The following is a 21,791-nucleotide window of genomic DNA, read 5'->3' as shown; positions in this document are numbered from 1 at the left end:
TTCCTTTAATAAAGTTCAAAACAATATATTTTCAACCAAAAAAAGAAGTATTTTTTCATCTTAATTTTAAGTGGCAACGCATTAATATTAATAGAAGACCTAATTCTAAATAATGTGTAACATATATAATTGTAACATATATAAAATCAAAACTATCTTAAATTTTTCCTATAAAAAAAACACTTTTAAATTTTAATTTTAAATGTGTAATTATAATTTAGTAAAAAATAAAAAATATTAGATAGTTTATAAAAATATAAATAACAAAGGTGATATATATATAAAAATAAATATATATAATTTCAAAATTAGGGACTCACTCAGAGTTAAAAAGAAAAACGTTTAGTGGATAAAGTCTTGGTAGTTAAATAAGATATTTTCAATCTTGACTTACAGTAAAAATTAATTGGTGTAATTTAAAGATAAAGAACTGTTATCAACTGCGGGTAAAAAAAAGCTCACCTCAAAGTCAGAATCTCCAGACCTGAGAAGGGTGGGCGGGAGGGAGTAGAAGTATTCTGTTTTCTGAAACAAAAAGTCCTTAAAAAGGAAGCGAGAGAGAGAGAGAGAGAGAGAGAGAGAGAGCGAGAGAGAGAGATTTCTTTCTCTTTCTTTATTTAGTACTACTCCCATTCTCATATTTTGCTTAAAAATTAAGATTTATAAATATAAATATATAAAGACAAAAAAGAAAACTGATCCTCTGAAATTGGGGCTTGCTCTAGTTTTGGCATTTCTCACAAAAATCCCATTCTCAGGTAACCTAAATTTCCATTTACTTTATTTGAATCAATTACTAATAGTCCCTCTTTTTCTTGGATCCCAACCCTAATTCTTTCATCTTTTTACGTTTTCAATTTTGGCTTTAGTTTCACAATTTGTTTTGCTTACGACTACGACTACGACTACGAACTGGGTTTTTTTTTTTTTTTTTGGTTTTGAATTGTTAATGTTTGATTAGTCCATTGTAAATTAACGTTCATATGCTTCTTTTTGTTTCATATGTATTGATCGTTAAACACAAGCTGATTTGTATTGTATGAGCTAATTTTGCTTATCTAACTAACTATATGCTGAATAATTTAGAAAAGTTGATAAATATCTGGGAAAAGATAATACCCACTTTTTTTTTTTTTTTTTCCCTGTTTTTGATGGGCATCAAAATGTCATGATTTGACCTTATTTAGCTGATTTATAAAGGTCTTACTCGTACCCAGTTCACAAAACTCCCACTTTTTTGGAGAGGTTGATTCTTGGATCAGAATCCGTGACTTGTTGTTTTTTGGTGGAAGGCACTTGCTATTATACCAAGGCTAGCTTATTTAGCTGATGTATCTATTGAAACTTTACATGGGTGTGTTGAGTTCAGGTTTACTTTAAAATGTTGCTGATGTTTTGTATCAATGTTGTTGGATGATCTGTATTGATGTTGTTTGATACTGTTTGGGCCCTTGGAAGTGAATGTGTTTGATATTCAGGCTCACGCAATTCGTACGTTGATGACGTCAAGAACTTTGAGGAGAAGGCTTCATCATGGGGATGTTGATGGAAAAAAGCAGGAGCATTTGGAGGCCTCATCGGGGTTGGATGGTTTGGATGAGCCTCTGCTAGGAAATTATGAGCATGATGATAGTCATTCCGAGGTGAGGCATCATCAGTCATTTTAGTTATCTTCCATTCTGGTGGTTCATTTTAGCTATCTTGTGTTATGTGATCAATATTTGGCTTTATTGCAGGGAAACACTAATGAAGATCTTTGGGATGACGAACGGAGGAAGGAACACCTCCATTGGACGCTTCTATTCTCACAGTTGATTGCCCAATGGGCTCAATGGTTTGGTATGCTGTTTTTCTTGTTTTGGAATTGCTTTGTAGTTATATGCTTCATGCTTTTCAGACGCAATCAGTGTCAATTAGGCTTGTTTATTTGATTGGATGGCTTTGTTGGTATGTCTGGCCTATTATCCATCAAGATTTTTATCAACTGATGAATTTTCTGCTCTTTTTCCTTCTTTTTATTCTTGATAAGTCACCCTTTTTCCTTCTTATTGCTAGTTGTGAAAGTTAGATATATTAACATGGTCACCAAGAGCCTTGTAGCTCAACTGACACCTGCTGAAGTTTGCTTGAAGTTTGTTTTTCGTCCCTAAGCTATTGAAAACATTACACTCTGTGTTCTTCTGTCTACTCTTGTTAACTTTTAATCTACATGTCTAGTTAGGTGGCACCATTTTTTGCATCAGAGAATTTGACATGTCTGACCTGAACTATTAAATCTAATGAAAATAGAAAACAAACACATCAGGTGAACAAGTGGCATGAAACTTCTAGTCATATATGTAGAATGAATAAACTTTTTAAAGTTGAGGGATGAAAAAATATTTTTTGAATTTTAAGGACAGAGAGTGTAAAGTTTCAATAGTTTAGTGATGAAAGAAGAACTTTTTAAAGTTTGGGGACAAAAATAGAACTTCATATGAACTTTAGGGACAAAACAATATTTTAATCTACCTTCTACATTTAGCTGACTTCTTTTCACGGTTAACTACCTCAAAAATCATAAGCCTGAAGTTGTCTTGTTCTTTGTGTGCATTGACTATTTGACTTCATTCTAGATTTTGGGAATATTATTGGTTCATTGACTGATAATTTCATCTTGGTTTTTCTAGCAAATATTGTCCTTGGATCCGGATCTCTAATTGGACGCCTTTTACCCTTTTCATCCTACACACAAAGAGTTAAAAGCAATAAGCTGCTTCCACTTTCCCTTAGTCCTTTGCAGGTATGTCTAGTGACATAATATATTTAAATTATAGCAGTTTATTGAACTTTCTATGGCCTCTGAGTAAAGGAAGGTTTTCAATATAATGGTTGTCATCTCAAACATTTTGATAAGGATTGAACAGTATTGATTTATTTTCCGCAGTTTTTATACTCCCTGTATCATTTCTATTCTGTTGAGTAGTTATGTTTTCTTATTCTTTGAGGCAATTTTAACTGATTCTCAAATTGGTCTGAAAAATGATATTCTTGCTAGTTGGAGTCTAGGATTGAGAACATGTTTCAGGAAGGTGATTTGCAGGTCCTCTCCCTTGTTCCTACCATTGTTAAAGGATCAAATTCTAATTTAAAGTTTGGCTTAGGGAGAAAGGTTTTGTAGGACAAATTGTTATGCGTGGTTGTCGTTGGTTTAAGGTTAGGAATTGCGAATCTTAAGGTTTAGAATTGTTGAAGAAGAGTTATGGGGCTGTGATAGGAATTAAATTTGGTTTGATGAATTATTTGATGTCTATTTGGTACTAAGTAGTTTTTGTTATGTAAAAGAAAGGGTTTGACCTGGGGTATGTAAGGAAGAAGAAAATAGAGAATTTTTATAGTGTTTAGAGTTTGTATGTATAGTACCTGTGAATAGTAACATAAAAAAGAGAAGAAGGAAAGAGAGAACAGGAAGGGTGAAAGAACACACAAAGGCCAATATGCACCAAAATACTCATTATTTTAATTAATCAACCCTATCTCCTCCTTGAATATATATATACTCTTTCTTGTGCTAGGAGTACTAGGGCTCCCAGTTTCACTAGTAAACTGAAAACCTAATAAAAGAGTAACTTGTTGATGGTGGAATCGTAACATGGTTAAAGAAAGGATATTCTCTTTGGAAGCCTAAGGATAAGGCAAAGCCCAAGAATAAGTGTCCATGGTAGTTAATTAAGTTTTAATATTTTATTTGGTTATTCTTAAGTCAAGGGTGTTTTAGTAATTTTACACCCTAGAGTTTTAGAATTTGGATTTCAGAATTTGCTCTTTTAATTTACTTATCAAAAAAAGAAATTCTAGGGTGTAAAATCCAAGCACCTGCAAACTTTAGGGGTGTAATTTGCAATTTACCCATCATTTAACCATTATTGTAACGCTACCCTTATGCATGGCCCATGCCTCCACTGTAATAAGTGGAACCTAGCATGTAGGATATTTAACTTTGTTAAGTGATAGGTAGAGTGAAGATAGAGTTTAACCTTCAGGCTATTTGCTCTGAGACCAAGATAAATTTTTGATTCTCCCCAAAACTTAAATTTTTAGGAAATGGTGAATTTAGGTTGTGTTTGGGTAAAGTTGAAAAAGACAGATTTTTATTTTTTATTTTTTTTTACTAATTAGCTTATTTTTGCTACTATTTGGAGGTCCCATTATACTTTTTGATACTATTTATGGGTTCCACTGTACTATTTCAGCTACTTTTAGCTTTATCTACAGTACTTTCAACCAAAAGTTTTCAGTTTCAGCTAAATAAGCTATTCTTAAATGAACTCTTAATCATTATTCTAAAAATCATCAAAGAAATCTGAAACAAGATTATCAATAAACCAATGTATATTGCTGTTCATTTTTGGAAATATGAAGTGAACTTGTTTCCTTAAGAAGCAAATGAACTCTAGCTCATTTGGCAACTCCTTACCTTTTAATTTATAGGGGGAGAGTGAGGTCATGGTGTATATAGAGGGAGAGGAACATTCAGAGCTTCAAGGACACAAAGAGAACTATTGCCTAACCTCAAATTCATTTTCTTTAGAACTTTGTTGGATTTGATGTCAGTTTTGCATTGTTTGTCTTTATGTTCTATTATTGATTTGATAGATTTATGTAATTTGCGTAATTGATTGTTTGATCCCCAGTTGTGTACTCCTTATATATTTAGGTGACTATTTTTTGAATCAATAAGAATTTTTTTACTTATTAAAAAAGAAGAGGCGGGTGGGGGGTTGAGGTCATGGGTTCAAGACGTATTGGGTGCATGCATTATTATCATTCTCTCTCCTTCTAGGTTGAAATTGAAAGTAAGTTGATGGAATTTCCTTTTGAGATGGTCAATCTAATATTGTTTAACAAAAATCTATGTAAGTATATATTTTTGGTCTTCCTAGGACGATTAATCACAGGAATTGTTTTTACATTATGATCTATAATCTGATGTGGAAAGTTTTATTTGTTTTTTTTAAACTGTTCATTTTATAAATTATTCATTAATTTACTTCAGTATTTTTGTTGTTTTTTTAATATATGAGGGTACTTGTTATTGTTACTTTACTTATCTTATCTGCTTAAATTTGTTTCATTTTAGGAAGAAAGACTCAAGAATCTACGGCAAAGGCTTGAAGTCCCCTTTGATGGTTCTCGTGTTGAGCATCAAGTAGGCTTCTTTTTTTTGGTTTTGTTTTGCTTCTTTCTATTTATTTTATGTTTTAGTAACATTTGTTGCCTGTCCTTTATTTTATTTTATTTTATTTTCTTTGAGATTTTATTGTTGGATGCCTTCAATCAAGTTGTAGGAGCCAGACTTTATCATATAATTATTGTGTCTGGTTCATGTTGCCTTATTATACTTTGTTGTAATGGCAATTCACTCACTGTTGCATGCAAGACATGGATGCTGAACATTCATCATCTCAAACTATGGGCTGACCAACCTACTTGTCTAGGAAATTATTCCAATAGAAAGTCATTTCAATTTTTTTGTGTTCTCTATGGTTATGTCTCAACATATAGTTTCATGCTTTTTTTAAAGGGAAGGTAATTTGGATTACCTGGATTTAGAGACATGTCAATTTATTGAAAACAAGTCAAAACATAATTCTCAAGTTTATATTGTTCAATTCAAAGACATCTATGCACGTATCTTAATTGTAATCCAGTACAAATTTGATACTCAGATAGAGATGGGTTTATGAACTGAGAGCCACAAAAGCAGAAGACTGGCTAGAGAAACAAAGGATCTTTTTTATTTGAAATATAATTTTCTGAAGTAAATATAAACTGAATATTTGGGTTGCAGGATGCACTAAAACAATTATGGAGGTTGGCTTACCCTGAAAGGGAGCTTCCATCTCTTAAATCTGAGCTTTGGAAGGAAATGGGTTGGCAGGGTTCTGACCCTTCAACAGATTTTAGGTAAATAGGAGAACTTATATGAGTACTAATTTTTAGACAATGAAATTTGGTTTTCATTGTGATTTCTCCTTCATAAAAATATCTTCAACATGAAGTTTTCAACGCTATTTGCAGGGGTGGGGGATTTATATCATTGGAGAATCTTATCTTTTTTGCTCAGAGATATCCGGTATGTTTACTTTGCTATATATATATATACACGTACTACTTGCGTAAATCTCAACTGTCATTGTAATCAGCTGTATTGTTGCCTTCAATGTACATTAACTATTTATATCATTCTTTTAGTTGAGTAAGTTTATACCGCCCCCTTTTTCTTAAGCCTCATTGTTCATTTGTTTGTATGATTTATTTATTATATCTTGTCTTGGAAATGCATTCTCCATATGTAAGGAAGATGATTTTGATAAAGTTCTAGCTTTAAGCTCTGAGAATGTTTTCTTTGTTGCCTTCTCCTACCTAAGTGTAATTGCTTCTTGTTCTATTCAATGTCTAACACCAAACAACCATCAAAACTATTCAAGATCCCATGATGTTACTTAACTTTCTAAACCTTTTTAATGATGCTTGTTAGGAAAATGGTTCTGGTGGTATGGTTTTGAGAGAGATGCTCTTTGGAGAAGAGTGATAGAGGTGAAATATGGTAGTGAATTTTGGGGGGGAGGTGGGGGGTGTACTTGCTCGGTCCTTAGTCCATATGGTGTAGTCTATGGAGAACTATTAGGCAGGGCTGGCCGTCTGTCTTCTCACATTCACTATGAGGTTGGGGATGGAACACTGGACAAATTTTCACAAGACTGATGGTGTGGCCTGACTTCTCTTGCTGTTTGTTACCCCAAGTTATTTAGGCTTAGCTGTAATAAGGATGCCAGTTTGGCAGATTTAATGCATTTCACCAATGCGGTTCTTCACTGGGATCCCACTTTGTGCGGGCAATACAAGGTTGGGAATTAGAGTCCTTGATGAATTTCATGACTGACATTTATGATTTGGAAATTAGGGTTTTTTTTTTACCTATCAAAAAAAATTAGGGGGATAGGAAAGGATAAGATGTACTGGCAACTGAATAAGAAAAAGAGCTCTAAGGTAGGTGATTTTTACCTACTTTTGGACTCTAATACTGATATTGCTACTATTGATCTCTTTTCCCTTGGAAAATCATTTGGAGATCCAAGGTCCCTTTGAGAGTAGCTTTATCTTTATGGACTGCAGCTTTGGGTAATATGTGCAAATGTAATGGTGAATATGCTGACCACCTTTTGCCACATTGCCCCATTGTTTCAGATTTGTGGTCCATGATTTTTGGTTTGCTTGGAGAGTTTTGGGGGTGATGCCAAAATCTGTAGTTGAGCTTCTAGTTTGCTGGCAAGGTCAATTTGGTTGTCATCGAAATGGTCACATTTGGATGATTATCCCACATTGTCTGATGTGGTGCATTTGGAGGGAAAGGAATAGCAGAAGTTTTGAAGATTCTGAGCATTTTATGCCTGATCTCAAGTTATTCTTTTTCTGAACTTTATAGGACTGGATGACTGCCTTGAGGAACCTTTCTTTCTTTTCTATTGTTGATTTATTAGACTTATGCAATTTTTGTAATTGATTGTTTCACCCTGGTATATTTCCTGTATACTTGGGTGACTCTTGATATATATATATATATATATATATATATATATATATATTTATTACTTATCAAAATGAAAAAAAAAAAAAAAAAAAACATCAAACCACATTCAAGAATCCCTCAAAATCTTGTCAAGAACCCTCATTAAGTGCTGAATTCCTAAAGAGTCTACCTCAAAACAGGAAAATTTGGATCTTCTTCATTCGTATTGTACTTTGTTTTTCATGATACCAGTAGTATTTATATTTTATTTTGCATTTCATCACATGACACAGTTCCAGTTACCTTCTCTATTGGGTGTGGTGTTCTGTTAAGGCAGATCTTGGCATTACTTTGTTTGCAATTAACCTTGAGTTTATACCAAAACTTGTGATTTTTGAAGCATGGTGGTCTATGGTGTATCCATCATCTTCATATCTTAGTGAACATTTATTGGTATTTTTTATTATTGGTAAGTTGCACATGCACTTAGTAGGTTTCATACTCATAACCTCACAGACCTAGCACTTACAAGGGGGAGGAGGTGTTAGTTGAGCTAGATCTCATCGACATGAATCAAATATGTACCAGCAGCAAAGAAAAAAAAAAAACTTATGTACAAGAAGAAAGTGAATCTAAAAACAGCAGAATGGATTCTGTAGAAGTAAATCCCGGCACATGAGACCAATCAAAGAAGAGGAAATGAAACATTATTGGTATTTTTTGCGAGATTAAAAATCCAGCCAAAAGAAGAAGAAGAGAGATTTATGCATTGGCATTAGGGGTTGTTTCTCTTGGGGGTGCAGTGTATGGCACAAATATGCAGTCAAAATTCTTGTTTAAAGGGAATCCTAGTGGAATAAGAGTTTTACTGGACATGGCCTATAGATTGATCCTTCTACTTATTGGTTCTGTGCGTCCCCTGCTTTGAAGTTTGGTATTAAAGGGCATCTTTACTTGTATTTGTCTACTTAATGTTGGTTTTTGTTTTTATCAGACTAGTCTCCTGCACATGCTGTAAGATGCTCTATAAATAGTAGGCACCTACACGAGAAGTCATTTCAAAAGAAAAAAAAATGAAAATTATGCAAAACTTTAGAGAAAAAAGAAAAGGAGAGCTGGCACACTGGGACGTGGCTATAAATGCTCAATGATCCCAAAACTAAAGAATCCTGCATCTTGGATTGAAAAGATAGCATAGAAAACTACTCTCTTAGTCATAATTTTTTTGTTGATCTTCCATACACTCGAAGTTGAAGGAGTGTAAAACCCAAACTTCAATTTAGAGAGGTTGAGAGGAGAGATTATTGTGGAATAAATTTTGTGGGTATAATTTAGTAATTGATCCAGAAAAGAGTTAGAAAGATGAAATGGTTTAGAAGTTGGAATTTCACTGGGGAAAAGTGGGTGCTAACGTGTATGAATTCTAGGAATCTTACTTTGATCCTTGCAGCAAAAGAAGCCTGATAAGCAGTTAAGAGTTGTAGAAAGAGGACTAATGTTTGCAGGAGGTCTTATGGGTGTGGCCTCTGGAGAAGCATTAATGAAGGGTGCGAGAGCTTCTCTAAGCATCTGTCTTTTGTAGTGGGTGAAGGCACTCGTATCCGCTTCTGGCACGATAGGTGGATTGGTGACAACACTCCAAAAGATCTTTATCCTGAGCTCTATGCGTGTTCAGCGGTCAAGGATGCTTGTATCTCTGAGGTTTTGTGGATTCCAAAAGGGGGCACTGTTAAAGCGTGGAATTTAAGGTTTTATAGAGCTTTTGAAGATTGGGAGTTGGTTACTTCGTATTCTCTCCTTCAGCTTATCCAAACTCACATTCCTCGGGGTAATAGGAGAGATACTCTTCACTGGCGGCTAAAAGGGGATGGTAAGTTTGACACTCGTTCTTACTACCATGAGATTCAGGGTGCCTCCAATTCTTTGTTTCCTTGGAAGGGTGTTTGGAAACCAAAGACTTCTAAGTGCGTGGTGTTCTTTTTATGGACTGCCGCTCATGGTCAGATCCTTACTTTGGATAATCTAATGCTAAAGGGCTGCCCTTTGGCTAATAGGTGTTGTATGTGTTGCTGTGATGGGGAGTCGGTTAACCACCTTCTTCATTGTCCTGTTGCTCACTCCCTTTGGTCTTCTATGCTTCAAGCCTTTGGTATTCTTTGGGTTATGCCAGGATTGGTGGCGGGTTTGTTATCTTGCTGGCATCAGTGGCTTGGGAAGCACAACTCGGACATTTGGAACTTGGTTCCAGGGTGCTGAATGTGGATTGTGTGGTTGGAACGAAATCGTTGATCCTTTGAGGATAAAGGGAAGATGTTAGATGAGTTAAAGCTTGTATGCCATCGTAGTCTTTTTGAGTGGTCTCGGTGTTGGGGTTTTACTAATTGTTCTTCTCTCTCTGAGCTTTTGTCCTCCCTTAGGTTGGTTTCCTGATTTCTTCTGTTTGTTGTGTTGTTTGTTTCTTTTTATGCTTGTTGTTCATCATCGTGAACTTCTTGTATTCCTCTTTTTTTTTTTTTTTTTTTCCTATCATTTATAAAATTTCCTGATTATCTATCAAAAAAAAAAAAAAAAGAATTGTGCTAATATTAAGGGAGTAAAAGGGTTATCAATTTTCTATTTTAGCATCATATACCACCACTGTTTCAATATTGCTTTGGGATCTATGTATCAAGCGTACTTTTGGACAATTACAAAGATGAGACTAACAAGAGCAATGCCTTTCACATATTTGCTTTGGTGCTTATAACAATAATAATTGCTTTGCTTGCTTATGTGTCTGGGTGAGAACTGAGAACATTTCCCTGTGTACATTTATATTTTGGGGAGTAGTGGACTTTCTTTATGAATTCATTTGTACGTATAGATGGTGATTTTGGTTAATGCAAAAATATATGGAAAGGCTTAACTGAAAACAGGGGAGGGCTTGTGAAGGCTTTTAGAGATGATGTTAGAGCATGTGTTGGGAGGTCTTCGGAACATTCCTAATACTATTATAAAGAATTTTATGTAGTAGATGGAGAGTTTCTGTATGTGTGGGAGTTATCTCCTTTGTTTCTGTATTGTGTGTGCAGCTCATCAGCTGCTTGCGTCTGGAGGTTGTTTGAACTGATTGTAATCTCTTTTTGTTGACTATGAAATTATTTCATTCATAAAAAATTAGGCCAAAGTTCACAGCTGGTTTCTAAACTTAAGCTCACGAGAAATTGTAGTCCTTGAAGTTTAAGGTGATCATTTGTAGTCCCTAAAAACTTAAATTGATCGCTTTTAGTCCATATGGAGTGATGATCTAAGGGACTAAAAGTGATCACTTTAAATTTCAGAGGCTAAAATTGCGCATGGGTTAAACTTTAGGGACCAACAATGGAATTAAGCTAAAAAATATCATGATATTTCCTTCTACAGGAATCGTTCCAGAGACTGTTACACAAACAAGATGGAACTAGAGCTGAGTGGGAATATCCCTTTGCTGTAGCTGGGATCAATATTTCTTTTATGTTGGCACAAATGTTGGATCTTCAATCAGGTAATATGCATATCTCAAATGAAGAATATTCACATGTTGTCTAATAGCTATGCTCCTTTCATGACTGACCAGATGCTGAAAAAATGTTTCAGCTGCAATAGGTTATTTATTACAAAGCCTACGCCAAACACATTTTTGTGGTTGGGCATGACACTTATTTTTAATTGTCTGATGCCAAACAGACTTAACATCTTAGATTAGGAATTCTTCTAAACACTTGATTGAAAGCTCCATTTATGAAAAATTAACATCTTGGATTAGGAATTCTTCAAAACGTTTGATTGTAATGCTCCATATATGAAGAATTTGGGGTTATGTTTTTTTCTTTTGCAGGAAAGCCAACTTCTCTAGCAGGAATTCGCTTTTTAGAACTGCTTGGGGAAGATGAAATGGCATTTGATAATCTCTATTGTGTAGCCTTTTATATGATGGATGCTCAGTGGCTTGCAAAGCGTGCTTCTTATATGGAATTCAATGTAAATCATTTTAGCAAGTTATATCCTGTCCATTTGATTTGATGTACGAATCGTGTTCTCTCCCTAATCAAATCTGCTGTTGGTTGTAAATTTTATTTTGGATTTCCAGGACGTTTTGAAGTCTACAAGAACTCAGTTAGAGCGTGAGCTTGCACTTGAAGATGTCATCAACGTGAGAGATTTACCAGCATACAACCTCTTGAAAAGATAGTGTACTTTAGTTTCATTAGTTCACTGACCCTTCCCATTTTTTTTCTTCTATTTTCTGCTTTTTGTTTTTTCTTTTTATACGTAAGTTGTTCTATCATATTTCCAAAACCACACCAAAGATTCTGTTCTTCAAAGAGCCATGGCATATAAAATTTTTTCCATCTTCATAGTGCAAATGTCAAATGTTAAAAAGAGTGCAAGCTTTAAGTGCCTCAGATTCATATGCGGCTGCATTTTGTGTATATTTTTTCTGGTCCTTTCCTTTTGCTTGCCTTTTTTGTTTTTTGATAGCTCCTTTCCAGTCTGTATTGTATCGTATTGTTTTATTTTTGTGTTGGTTTTTGTTTTTATAGCAGCAAGAAGTCATATGAATATGGTTTTGAAGAACAATTTCTTCAATCACTCTTTGTTACAATTAAGAATTATTTTCCAGAGGTGTATGTCAAGGGAAAACATAGGGCAAAAAGGTGATTGGCTTGCTAATGCAGTTAAATGCTTTATCAGCTGGCTGGGATGAAAAATCAAGATTTTATCAGATACATAGCTCTTTCAAATGAACTACTTTCATTGGTTCAATCTCAATCAACCGAATACAATTTAGAGAAATTGAACTGTTCATCCATTCAGTGGTTCTTCAATAGAACTTCCTTCGGCAGGTTTCAAGAACAACTTATTCAAACGTTCTGATGCTTTCCTCACCTAGAAGAACACACACACACACACGCAAAAAAGCGTTACGAAATGCGTTTGTCATTCTGATGATATTCATGTAAATCAAAATCATTGATGCTGATCATGGCTTTTGCAATATATTCATTTGAATTACCTGGTCATTCCAATCAGTCTTAAAGGTTATGTAACCAAGCACGAGTGATTGCATTACCACACCAAGGATCATTCCAATCCATAGGCCCTGCATAATTTATTAAGGACAGAGAAGTCAAGAATATATTCCTCCATCAATTAGCTAATAATAATTCAAAATGATTATGTAAACTGACATTATTAAAATCCCATAATATAAAAATTAAGCTCAATTTTCATGAGGGAAAAGAATCTCATGGGAACTGATGGTTGATGACTCGGAGTTTGAAAACTAGATGTAGGTTTCTTACCTCTACTTCTAGTTTGGCCACATATCCAAGAATAGCTCCTACTGGGATCCCAATCAGATAATAGCAACCTATGTTAATATATGCAACCACACCTTGCCGACCGGCACCCACAGCCACCCCTGCAAAACAGAAGTTGTAGATTAAGAAAAATTGGGGTGGAAGGAGCACCCATGTTTACAACTTTTAAAGAACTGGCCAATCTATAAGGTGCATGAACGATAGTTTGACCTTTCACTATCATCATAGTATTAAATTGAAATACATGCCTGAAAGTACTGCCTGGACACAGTTGAGTAAGATTGACAAACTTAGCAGGACATAGAGGCTTGACACATACGCTATAACTTCCTCATCACTTGTGAACAAGTAAGCGAGTTTATGACCAAATATTAAACATAGAATCCAAAAGAACACTCCAAGAATAACTGAAGTACTGGAGATGACTTTAACGGAGAACTCTGCAGCTTTAGCATCTCCTTTCCCTAGTTCATTTGAAACCCGGACGCTATAAAAAGGACATATGTTAATCTATCAATTAAAGAGAAACTGGATTACAATGTCAGTCATCAAACAAGAAAGAAGGGTAATACCTCGCAGCAGTAAGGAAGCCAAGGAAAACCATAAATTCCCAAGCAATGATATTGAGGCTGCAACAATGTCAGTTCAATTTAGGACATTTCTAGTATACCAAAATCTAGTAAGAAACTTAAAATGAGAATCAATGTGGCCTTACCAAATGGAAAATGCAGATATTGCAACCGTAGCGTCTTGCAAGTATCCCGCCAATAAGATTAGAACAGCATTGTACCAAAACTCTAAGCTATTAAGAAAGTGAAGAAAAAGTAAAGAAAAGAGAAAGGGGATGATTATAACAGTATGATAAAAGAGTTAAAAAGGAAAATGTAAAAGGAACGAGAAAAGAACTAGCATAGAGTGAATATAAAAATGCTTAAGAATGTTAAAAGAAAAAGGTGGGGAAAAAAGAATTGAGATGAAGTAATTTAGTGAAGGACATGGAGTTACCAAAGCATGACACCTGAGGATAGTGAGAGCTTCAATACTGGTAGTAAATCTTGAAAAGCAGCTAGTGAGAAACCTGTCCATGTGTTGGGACACCAACCTCCAAAGACATACACGAATGTTCCAATTAACACTAACCAATAAGATATAATCATGGCACTCATTGCACCAGGAATCCCCCAGTTCAGTATGCTCACAAAAATCCATGACAAAAGAACATGAAGTACAAATGTAATAGCAGATAGCCATCCGACAATTCTGTTTTTGAGCTGCGTTTGTAAATACTTCTGGACGCTAAAGCCAAAAGCGAAATAGTAGAGAATTGGAATGAACCATAATGAGATATATCCAGCAACATCTGATGTTTCATCTTCCTCTCCTAGTAGCTTGAAGATGGAAGCTGAGTAGATAAAGACAGGGAGCAAGATAGTTGCAATAACAACATTGATAAGCCATGACCTTTGCAAGTAGATGCCCATCATGTGGTGTTGCCTTGCTCCAAATGCTTGCCCACAAAGAGTCTCAGTTGCACTTGACATGCCCAACTAAAATATGAAAATTAAAATGGAGGCAAAATTGTGTTACAGATTGATAGAATCATTCTTTCATAAACCCATCGGCAAATAATAAAGTGACGCAGGACAACTAGAGCAAAATTAAAACAATGATAAAATAAATGGATATGACCTAGGAGTCAGCACCTAGGCCTTGCTTGGAGTCAGCACCTAGGGTAAACCTGGAGTCAGCACCAGACCAAAAAAAGGCTAAATGACCATTTTTTTTCATTTATCAAAATATCAACTATCTCCTCAAGGAGTATAATAGGTTGTTTATAAAAGATTGCTAAATCCTAGTTCTAATTGGCTAGGAAACCCTAATTACTTTATTACAAAAATAACCCTGCTTCCAAATTAAAATACTAATAGCCTAATAAACTACTAGGACCTAAAACATAAAAATACAATTGACTTACAAATATAAATAATATTAAATAATAATTTTCTTGCATCTTCCGCATCATAAAGTCTTAGTTCCAAAATTTTAGTATTGGTTCTATAAATTTTCAATTGACTATTACAAAGAAATTAAATTTTTTTCTTTTCATAAATGCATATTCCATATTTTAGAAACATGTCTCTATTGGTCTAATTGTATTAATTTGTATGTGAGGCAAGAATGAATATTTCTGGTTACTCTTCTTTCTCCTTTTACTAGTAGTATGCTGGAGTCATGCACGGATTGATTAATTAAAATTTATTTGTATTGAAGAAAATATTTGACTGATAATATCCTGAAATTGAAAATTAAAAAAAAAAAAAAACTTAAGTTATATGATGGAAGGATATCGTGAAAGACCAAGTTTTTATTAGAACAAAAAATTATGGTAGATGATTGAATAATTACAAATAATTCATGAAAATTCCTTTAAATCTTTAGATTTTAGTAATATAATTTAAATTGGAGCAGCATCTTAATTTTTTGAATAATGTTGAGAACAGAATTAAAATTTCACTTATGGTAAACTGTCTCAATATTATGAAAGTATAACATTCATGATGCAACGATAAAAAAGAAAAAGAAAAAAGTACCACCCCGTCACTATATTATGAAAGTATTGAATAATTAATCATATAGTATCATTTTAGGAGATATGATTTAAATCCCAAACATCAAACAAAAGAAGAAGAAAAAAAAAGTATGATAAAGAAACTTACCAGTATCCCATTTACAAATCGTACAGTTAGAATTTGAATGAGTGCATAAGCCGCAAGATCCACTTCACCAAGATGCCCTATAAATGCCTGTGTTACCACAAACATTCCAAATTGAGTAACCCTGGCTAACATAGCAGGAAATGCAATCCTCCATATTTTTTTCGATTCCACCCAAATTCTCCTTGGCAGATTTCTAATATTTTCTGGTTCTGCTCCAAGTAATCTCTCATCCATTCTGTTGTTAATCACCTGTAAGAGGAATATATATATATAAAATACATAAATATTTGGTTAGACTATGATTTTCAAGTTGGATTCACCACTTTGCTCATTTATACATATAGATCGATATGGCCAATATCCAAATTAAAGCAAGTTTGCACCATTTGGACATTATAATTAATGTCCAAATGTTAAATATATGTGGAAACAATATTGTACCAAGTCTAATCTGTCTACGGTTCTACATTCTAATTTTCTAATACATCATGAATATGTAATGGCTATATGTTAAAATATTAGACCCCCATGAAATCAAGCTAGATATGATAAAATCATTTTAATTATTAAATTTTTATTTCAAGCACTCCAACCTTGTGGTAAAATTTTGTATTTATATAGTATTTTAGAGCTCCAGTCTTGTAGTAAAAATTTCCATTGAAAATATTAGAAGATGCCAACCAGTTAAATTACACGACTCTAACCTTATAAATTTTGCTTTACACAAAACATGAGGATTGATGTCTACTTTAACCTTTTACTTTAGTCATTCAAAAGCCTTCTTTTTTATTATTTTATTATTATTATTTTTTTATGTATTATGAATAAAGCAACATGGATAACATTTTTAGAACAGATTTTAAGTAACAAATTGTTTGTGGCAAGTAAAAAAAAAAAAAAAAATAGTGAGATTGTCCAAATTAATAATTTCTGGTCAAGACTTTGTTGTGAAACTTTAGCGTATCTATGTTGTATGAGGTTCCTATTCTTCCCAACGAACTAGTTTCTAGTCCATACACAACTTTATCTATTAAGATCCTGATTGACAAAAGCATGCATGCATCTGGCAGTGAGTAGACTGACAGTTGAGGAGTCTCTGGTCCTCCACATATCCACATGCCAACAAATCCTGGTAAAATGATTGTTTTTTAAAGCATACACTCGGACTCTATCACATATCCGATTCGATCTCTGAAATATGGAACTGATTTTCCCTAAAAGCAACCTTTTTGTTTCTTTTATATTGCATGGATTCTACTTTTTCGAATATTGTCGTACATCCTCTAAAACTGCTGACCTTAATAATGATTCACCATACATTCCTGTCAATTACAATACTTCGGAATTTAGCCCAAAAAAAAAAAAAAAAAAAAAAATCCAATACTTCGGAGACTGTAAAGGCTCACCCAAAATAGCATATATTTGTATTTTTTTTTAGATGAAGTCTAGTACCATAACTAGTTTTACAACTTTACATAATTTTGTCATGTGGTGACTTGTAAATAGTCAAATCATAAACTCACTATTTTATTTTTACCATTTGTAACTCATCACAAATAAAAGTTATGTTAAAAGGTGTAAAAATTGTTGTGGTAGTAGAGTTAAAGTTAATTGAGTAGACACTCACGACTTATCTAAAAAAAAAAAAAAGGTAGACGTTTGAAATATGTTTTTTTTATCCTTCTACTAGTAAATTGGTTGCATCGTGCAATGTGCACCAATTAATTAACTTGAAAACAAATATAATGAAGAATATCATGTTACATGGACTAAATCTGTGTGTAAATAGATAGGGAAAAAAAAATATGGAGAGGATGATTAATTGACACAATCATGTAGGATAGTACTTTTATTATATATTATATTTTTTTGTTTAATTTTTTTTTCCTTTTCTCATGTGGGACATCAAAACTACTTAGAATTATTAAAAACAATTTGGTCTAATTATGGTTTCGACAAACACTATTTTTTTTCTTGAGAATCGACAAACACAAGATTTACACCATGTGAATTCGTCACATAACCCACAAGTATTTTATTTATATAGAACTTCATTAAAAATATTATAGTACTACAATTAAAACTCAAATACCAAAATTTTAAAGAAGCTAGAACAAGTTTTATTACTAATTTTAAATATTTTTAGTTACTTATTATAATGTTTGGTTTCAACAAAACCCCCAATTTTGCTCATTTTATTTTCGTAACAGAACTTAGAAGTAATTTTCGTTTCTTTATTTATACTATCTATTTTGTCGTTTAATTTTAACAATATTATTTGAATTCGACATGTATGGCACGGTTATGCATCTATCTTATCCACTTCTTACCACAAAAAAAAAAAAAGTTCATCTACTTCTTATCTATTCTTTTGACTGGTAATCCCAATTTGCAAAGAGGAACCATGGTTAGCACCCACCTTGAGTGAGGAGTTCATGATTTGTCCACGTGATAATTGTTTTAACTTTGTGTTTCATCACTATAACTAATCTTTTTACATTTTGCAAATGCACATTCGTACATGAGTCAGATCTTTTTATTGTGTGATTGCCTATTTCAAAAGGTTTCCCTTTTTAAATTCTAAATATTTTGCTCTTAAAATAAAGTAATGAAAACCATCCGTTACTACTGGTAGTTTATTTATCTTCCTTTCTTAGTTAGACAGGTAGGTGTACGAACAACAATGATTTTTTATTATATCTTCACCATTATTCATAGAATTCTAGAATAAGGAAAAAAAAAAAAAAGAGTAGGTATCTAGTCTATTTTTCAGCAGTAGACTTAACCATAACCAAGAGGTTGGGTTTCTAGCTAGCTTAGTATTAGTATTACTCGTGTGTGTGTGTGTGTTTTTTTTTTTTCAGATGGAAGAAATTGAAAGGAAAAAACAAAGGGTTAGACAATATGCAGGTCAGTAAAAACATAGAAGTATATATTTTTTTACCAGAGATCAGAAAGCCAAAAAAAAAAAAAAAAAAAAAAGGTTCAGAATATAAGATAAGACCCTGCAGTATCATGTTCAACTGTGTAGTCTCTGTGATGCTATTTGACCTTATTAGAATGGATATATAGGTGATCTTCTGCGTAACACTATAGATTTGTAGATTTGTGCGTTCTATTTGCTAATATGACAGCTAGTAGAGTGTTAGATTACAGAGTTACTTCTAGTTCTATGTTTTATCTATCTCTGTGGCTTAAGGATATTATTATTCATATTGTGCAAAAACATGGAAGTTTTGTAAACACACATATAGATAACATCAAAGCTAAAACAGGTAACAGTGAGGATAAGCTTTACTTACTTGTTCTTACAGTTGCTTTTAGGCTATATGGATCGCCTTGGGGTTACTCTTACTTTGATTATGACTCGTCTCTTTTAGCAGCAGACACCAATAAGAGAGAGAGAGAGAGAGAGAGAGAGAGAGAGAGATTTGAGTGTGTTTGGAAGGCTCTCTCCACTTTGCGTTGCTTTCCATTAGATTTGCCTCCTATAAATACCTTAATATTATAACTAGGAGACATTCCAAACAGAAAAGAACCTCCCAAATTAAGAAATTGAGCTACGAGTTTTAATGGAGACAGACGAGGATATACATCATTATAATTTATAAAGTATGATTTAAAATGTTGAAGTTAAACGGCTTAAGTATTTTTCAAGAAATATGAGTTTCAGTTAGGTTAATTGTAAATTTTTTGATGGTTAAATAAAAAATTACAAAATTATTGATTTGACTCTCCCTAGTTCAAATCTTGACCAAGTTGACCTATAGTAAAATAAAGCAAAAAATTAACCCAAATGATAAATTTCTTATTTTTAAGACAAAATAAATATCCCCAAATTTTTTTCAAAAGTTTGACCGTAGTCAACCCATATCAAACAACAATTTGATCAAAAAATCTAATCGTCGGATCGGGATAAATTTGACCCCCATGATAATTAAATTCCCTTTAATTTGACAGGTCATGATCCTTGATCAAATTTTAAACAAGTAAGACATCGCAAAAAAAAAAAAAAAATGCTTGACGATTAAATTTTATGACATGTCATTAAAGTTTGATTGTAACTTAATTTAATTTAATTTAATTATAATTAAATGATCACATATTGGCCCAAAATAAGAATTCGTTGGAAACGCCTTCTGACGAGTTTCAATTTGATGAGCTTAATTTGCAAAAATTCATTCTAATTAAAATGAATTTATTAAAAAAAAAAAAGAAAATTTCCAATTAAACTTTATTTTTCATCCCATTTTCTAAAGCATCAAGCTTCCTCAATTTGAAAATTGGAGACAAAAAGCAAGGATATTTATCTAGTAGACCCCATAAGCTTTCCAAGAACACATCGTTTGATCAAAATGGAGGTTGGAAAGTGATGATGCTGAAAATTGTCAGTAGACTACACAGTTCTCATGTGCCCAGAGCAACACCTGTACAACACTAAAAAGAAAAAAACCTTAAGAGAGTACTGGTGTGGTACCGACCTAATACCCATTGAAGGTTAAGTCAGAGATTATTACAACTCCAGAGTGCCAGAGTTGGGATGAATTATGCGTACCTCGTTTTCTGAAGGTTTTGGCATTTTTATAGTAGTAGGGAGCTGACCTTAGTGCCTTGGGCAAGACAAATATTTCCTTGTAGAGAAGATTTTCATAAATGCGCATAATTTAAGGGACCTTTTCCATATAAGGGTTTGGTTAATCGTGGAGCTCAAGTTGTTGCTATTTGAAATTCCCTTGGAGGCTAAGTAAGCAGTGTCACTGCCACGTGGCCTATTTTGACATCGTCGTCATCAGTACCCGTTTGGAGCGCTATCTGTTTACTGCAGGTCATTCGTCCATTGATGGACGATTCGTTCAGCTTAAACCGTCTATCTATTGAAGGTGATCCGCTCACCTTAGATCATCCGTCCATACTTAAGGAACTTCGTCACCTCATGTTTTTATCCGTCATCCTAATAATGTTACCTATTGTAGGTCTTTGCAAATTTTGACTGTCTACCCTAAATATACTCTCTTTAGTTGCCCCTTCACTCCATGGATCCGTCGCCTATTTTGCATGGATCCATGGAGTGACGATTTGTCTCTATCCTTGAGAAGCGTGTGTTGATTGACAGGCTAGCCTAGGGCTATTAATGCTGTAGGGACACGTGTCAAGCTTTTAGTGGTTGTTTGTTTGAACCGAAGCGTCCTTTCATCTTCTACGTCGTTCCCTCTATATATATGTTGCTTGTTCCTTTCATTCTTACCTTTTGGATTTTTTTTCTTTCTGATTAGTGCGCTACCATCCACTCTTCTCTAACTGTCACCTCGTTGATTAGGTATTATCGTTCTTTTCAGCCTTTTGTCGCCCTTCACATATCGTCAAGCTGTGAGTATTTTTTCCTTATCTCAAGTTTTTCTCTTTCTTTACTGCGTTCGTTTGTCCGTTGTCAGTGTAGATTTAGAGTCTTAGGATTTTTTATCCGTCATTTGTAGGTATCAGATGTTTAGTGAGGCGTCAAGTGGTTAATCGTTTGTCCGCGATGGAGTGGGCTACGATGAGGTGTTTCCGTTAGGTCAAGCAGACCCCGTCACCTCTAGTGAGGAGAGGGAACCGTTAGCTAACTCTCCTCCTAATATGGAGGATGAGGTGCAGGATGAGGACAGGTCAGAGTATGACTTAAATAATGACCTAGACGGTGTAGACCCTCCCATGCAATTCGTCATAGGTCCTGATGGGTTTAGGGAATTCATCATACTTCCCTTGTGGAAGGTAAATGACTTTGTCTTTACTATCAAACCGTCGCACTTCAACACACTTAGGGAGAAGTACCAGATGCCCGACAACATATCCATCCGTCTACCCATTAAATAAGAAAGGTGCTACTATAGGGGTCTTGAAGACGTCGGGGTATACGAGTAGATGGTGAAAGCTGGGCTTCGCTTCCTGTTGAGTGCTCTTCACCGTCGTCTTCTCCAATACCTAGGATTGGTCGTCTCCTAGATCTCTCCGAATGCCTGGAGGGTTTTCCTGGGTGTAGAAGTCTTGTATGGGGTAATGTCCAATGGGGTGCGACGGTTGATGGTGGAAGAATTTTTCCATTGTTACCATCCTTCTAAGATTGCCTAGTCCAGGGGGATGTATAGTTTCCTTCCACGGAGCTCGGTGCTTAGATTAGTGTGTGAGACCTCGGACTCTAAC

The 21,791-nt window shown here is 34.2% G+C and overlaps 2 protein-coding genes across 3 annotated transcripts; one reads left to right on the top strand and one right to left on the bottom strand.

Annotated features, from left to right (window-relative positions):
* The first annotated feature begins 495 nt into the window (after nucleotides 1-495).
* Nucleotides 496-12,034, top strand: LOC142610287 (uncharacterized). Of its 2 annotated transcripts, none has more exons than XM_075782072.1 (10): nucleotides 496-758; nucleotides 1,479-1,643; nucleotides 1,737-1,839; nucleotides 2,670-2,782; nucleotides 5,120-5,188; nucleotides 5,831-5,946; nucleotides 6,061-6,115; nucleotides 10,955-11,075; nucleotides 11,409-11,551; nucleotides 11,661-12,034. In XM_075782072.1, exons 2-10 carry the CDS (start codon nucleotides 1,500-1,502, stop codon nucleotides 11,760-11,762), a joined length of 966 nt encoding a protein of 321 aa, XP_075638187.1. In that variant the 5' UTR covers nucleotides 496-758; nucleotides 1,479-1,499; the 3' UTR covers nucleotides 11,763-12,034. The 2 variants fall into 2 exon arrangements, with proteins under 2 accessions (XP_075638187.1, XP_075638186.1); XM_075782071.1 differs by having other exon boundaries at nucleotides 1,459-1,643.
* Nucleotides 12,035-12,232: 198 nt separating this feature from the next.
* On the bottom strand, nucleotides 12,233-19,199 carry LOC142610286 (protein DETOXIFICATION 24-like). The gene is made up of 9 exons (XM_075782070.1): nucleotides 18,914-19,199; nucleotides 15,612-15,860; nucleotides 13,900-14,441; nucleotides 13,610-13,696; nucleotides 13,467-13,523; nucleotides 13,143-13,381; nucleotides 12,877-12,995; nucleotides 12,588-12,674; nucleotides 12,233-12,460 (listed from the first exon to the last, which is right to left on the bottom strand). Exons 2-9 carry the CDS (start codon nucleotides 15,843-15,845, stop codon nucleotides 12,377-12,379), a joined length of 1,449 nt encoding a protein of 482 aa, XP_075638185.1. The 5' UTR covers nucleotides 15,846-15,860; nucleotides 18,914-19,199; the 3' UTR covers nucleotides 12,233-12,376.
* Between the last annotated feature and the right edge of the window lie 2,592 nt (nucleotides 19,200-21,791).

The sequence above is a fragment of the Castanea sativa genome, chromosome 9, assembly GCF_040712315.1.
Source record: "Castanea sativa cultivar Marrone di Chiusa Pesio chromosome 9, ASM4071231v1".
Lineage (NCBI taxonomy): Eukaryota > Viridiplantae > Streptophyta > Magnoliopsida > Fagales > Fagaceae > Castanea > Castanea sativa.
The sequence above is the reverse complement of the archived record's forward strand: the minus strand, read 5'-3'. Positions and strand labels throughout refer to the sequence as shown.

Bases quoted from the DNA above. Each gene is read 5' to 3' on its own strand.
- LOC142610287 (XM_075782072.1), top strand. From the start codon at position 1,500: ATGACGTCAAGAACTTTGAGGAGAAGGCTTCATCATGGGGATGTTGAT. The intron at 5,947-6,060 runs GTAAATAGGAGA...CGCTATTTGCAG, and splicing joins GACCCTTCAACAGATTTTAG to GGGTGGGGGATTTATATCAT. The intron at 6,116-10,954 runs GTATGTTTACTT...TTCCTTCTACAG, and splicing joins TTTTTGCTCAGAGATATCCG to GAATCGTTCCAGAGACTGTT.
- LOC142610286 (XM_075782070.1), bottom strand. From the start codon at position 15,845: ATGGATGAGAGATTACTTGGAGCAGAACCAGAAAATATTAGAAATCTG. The intron at 13,382-13,466 runs GTATTACCCTTC...TCCTTTTTATAG, and splicing joins GGCTTCCTTACTGCTGCGAG to CGTCCGGGTTTCAAATGAAC. The intron at 12,461-12,587 runs GTAATTCAAATG...GTGTTCTTCTAG, and splicing joins AGACTGATTGGAATGACCAG to GTGAGGAAAGCATCAGAACG.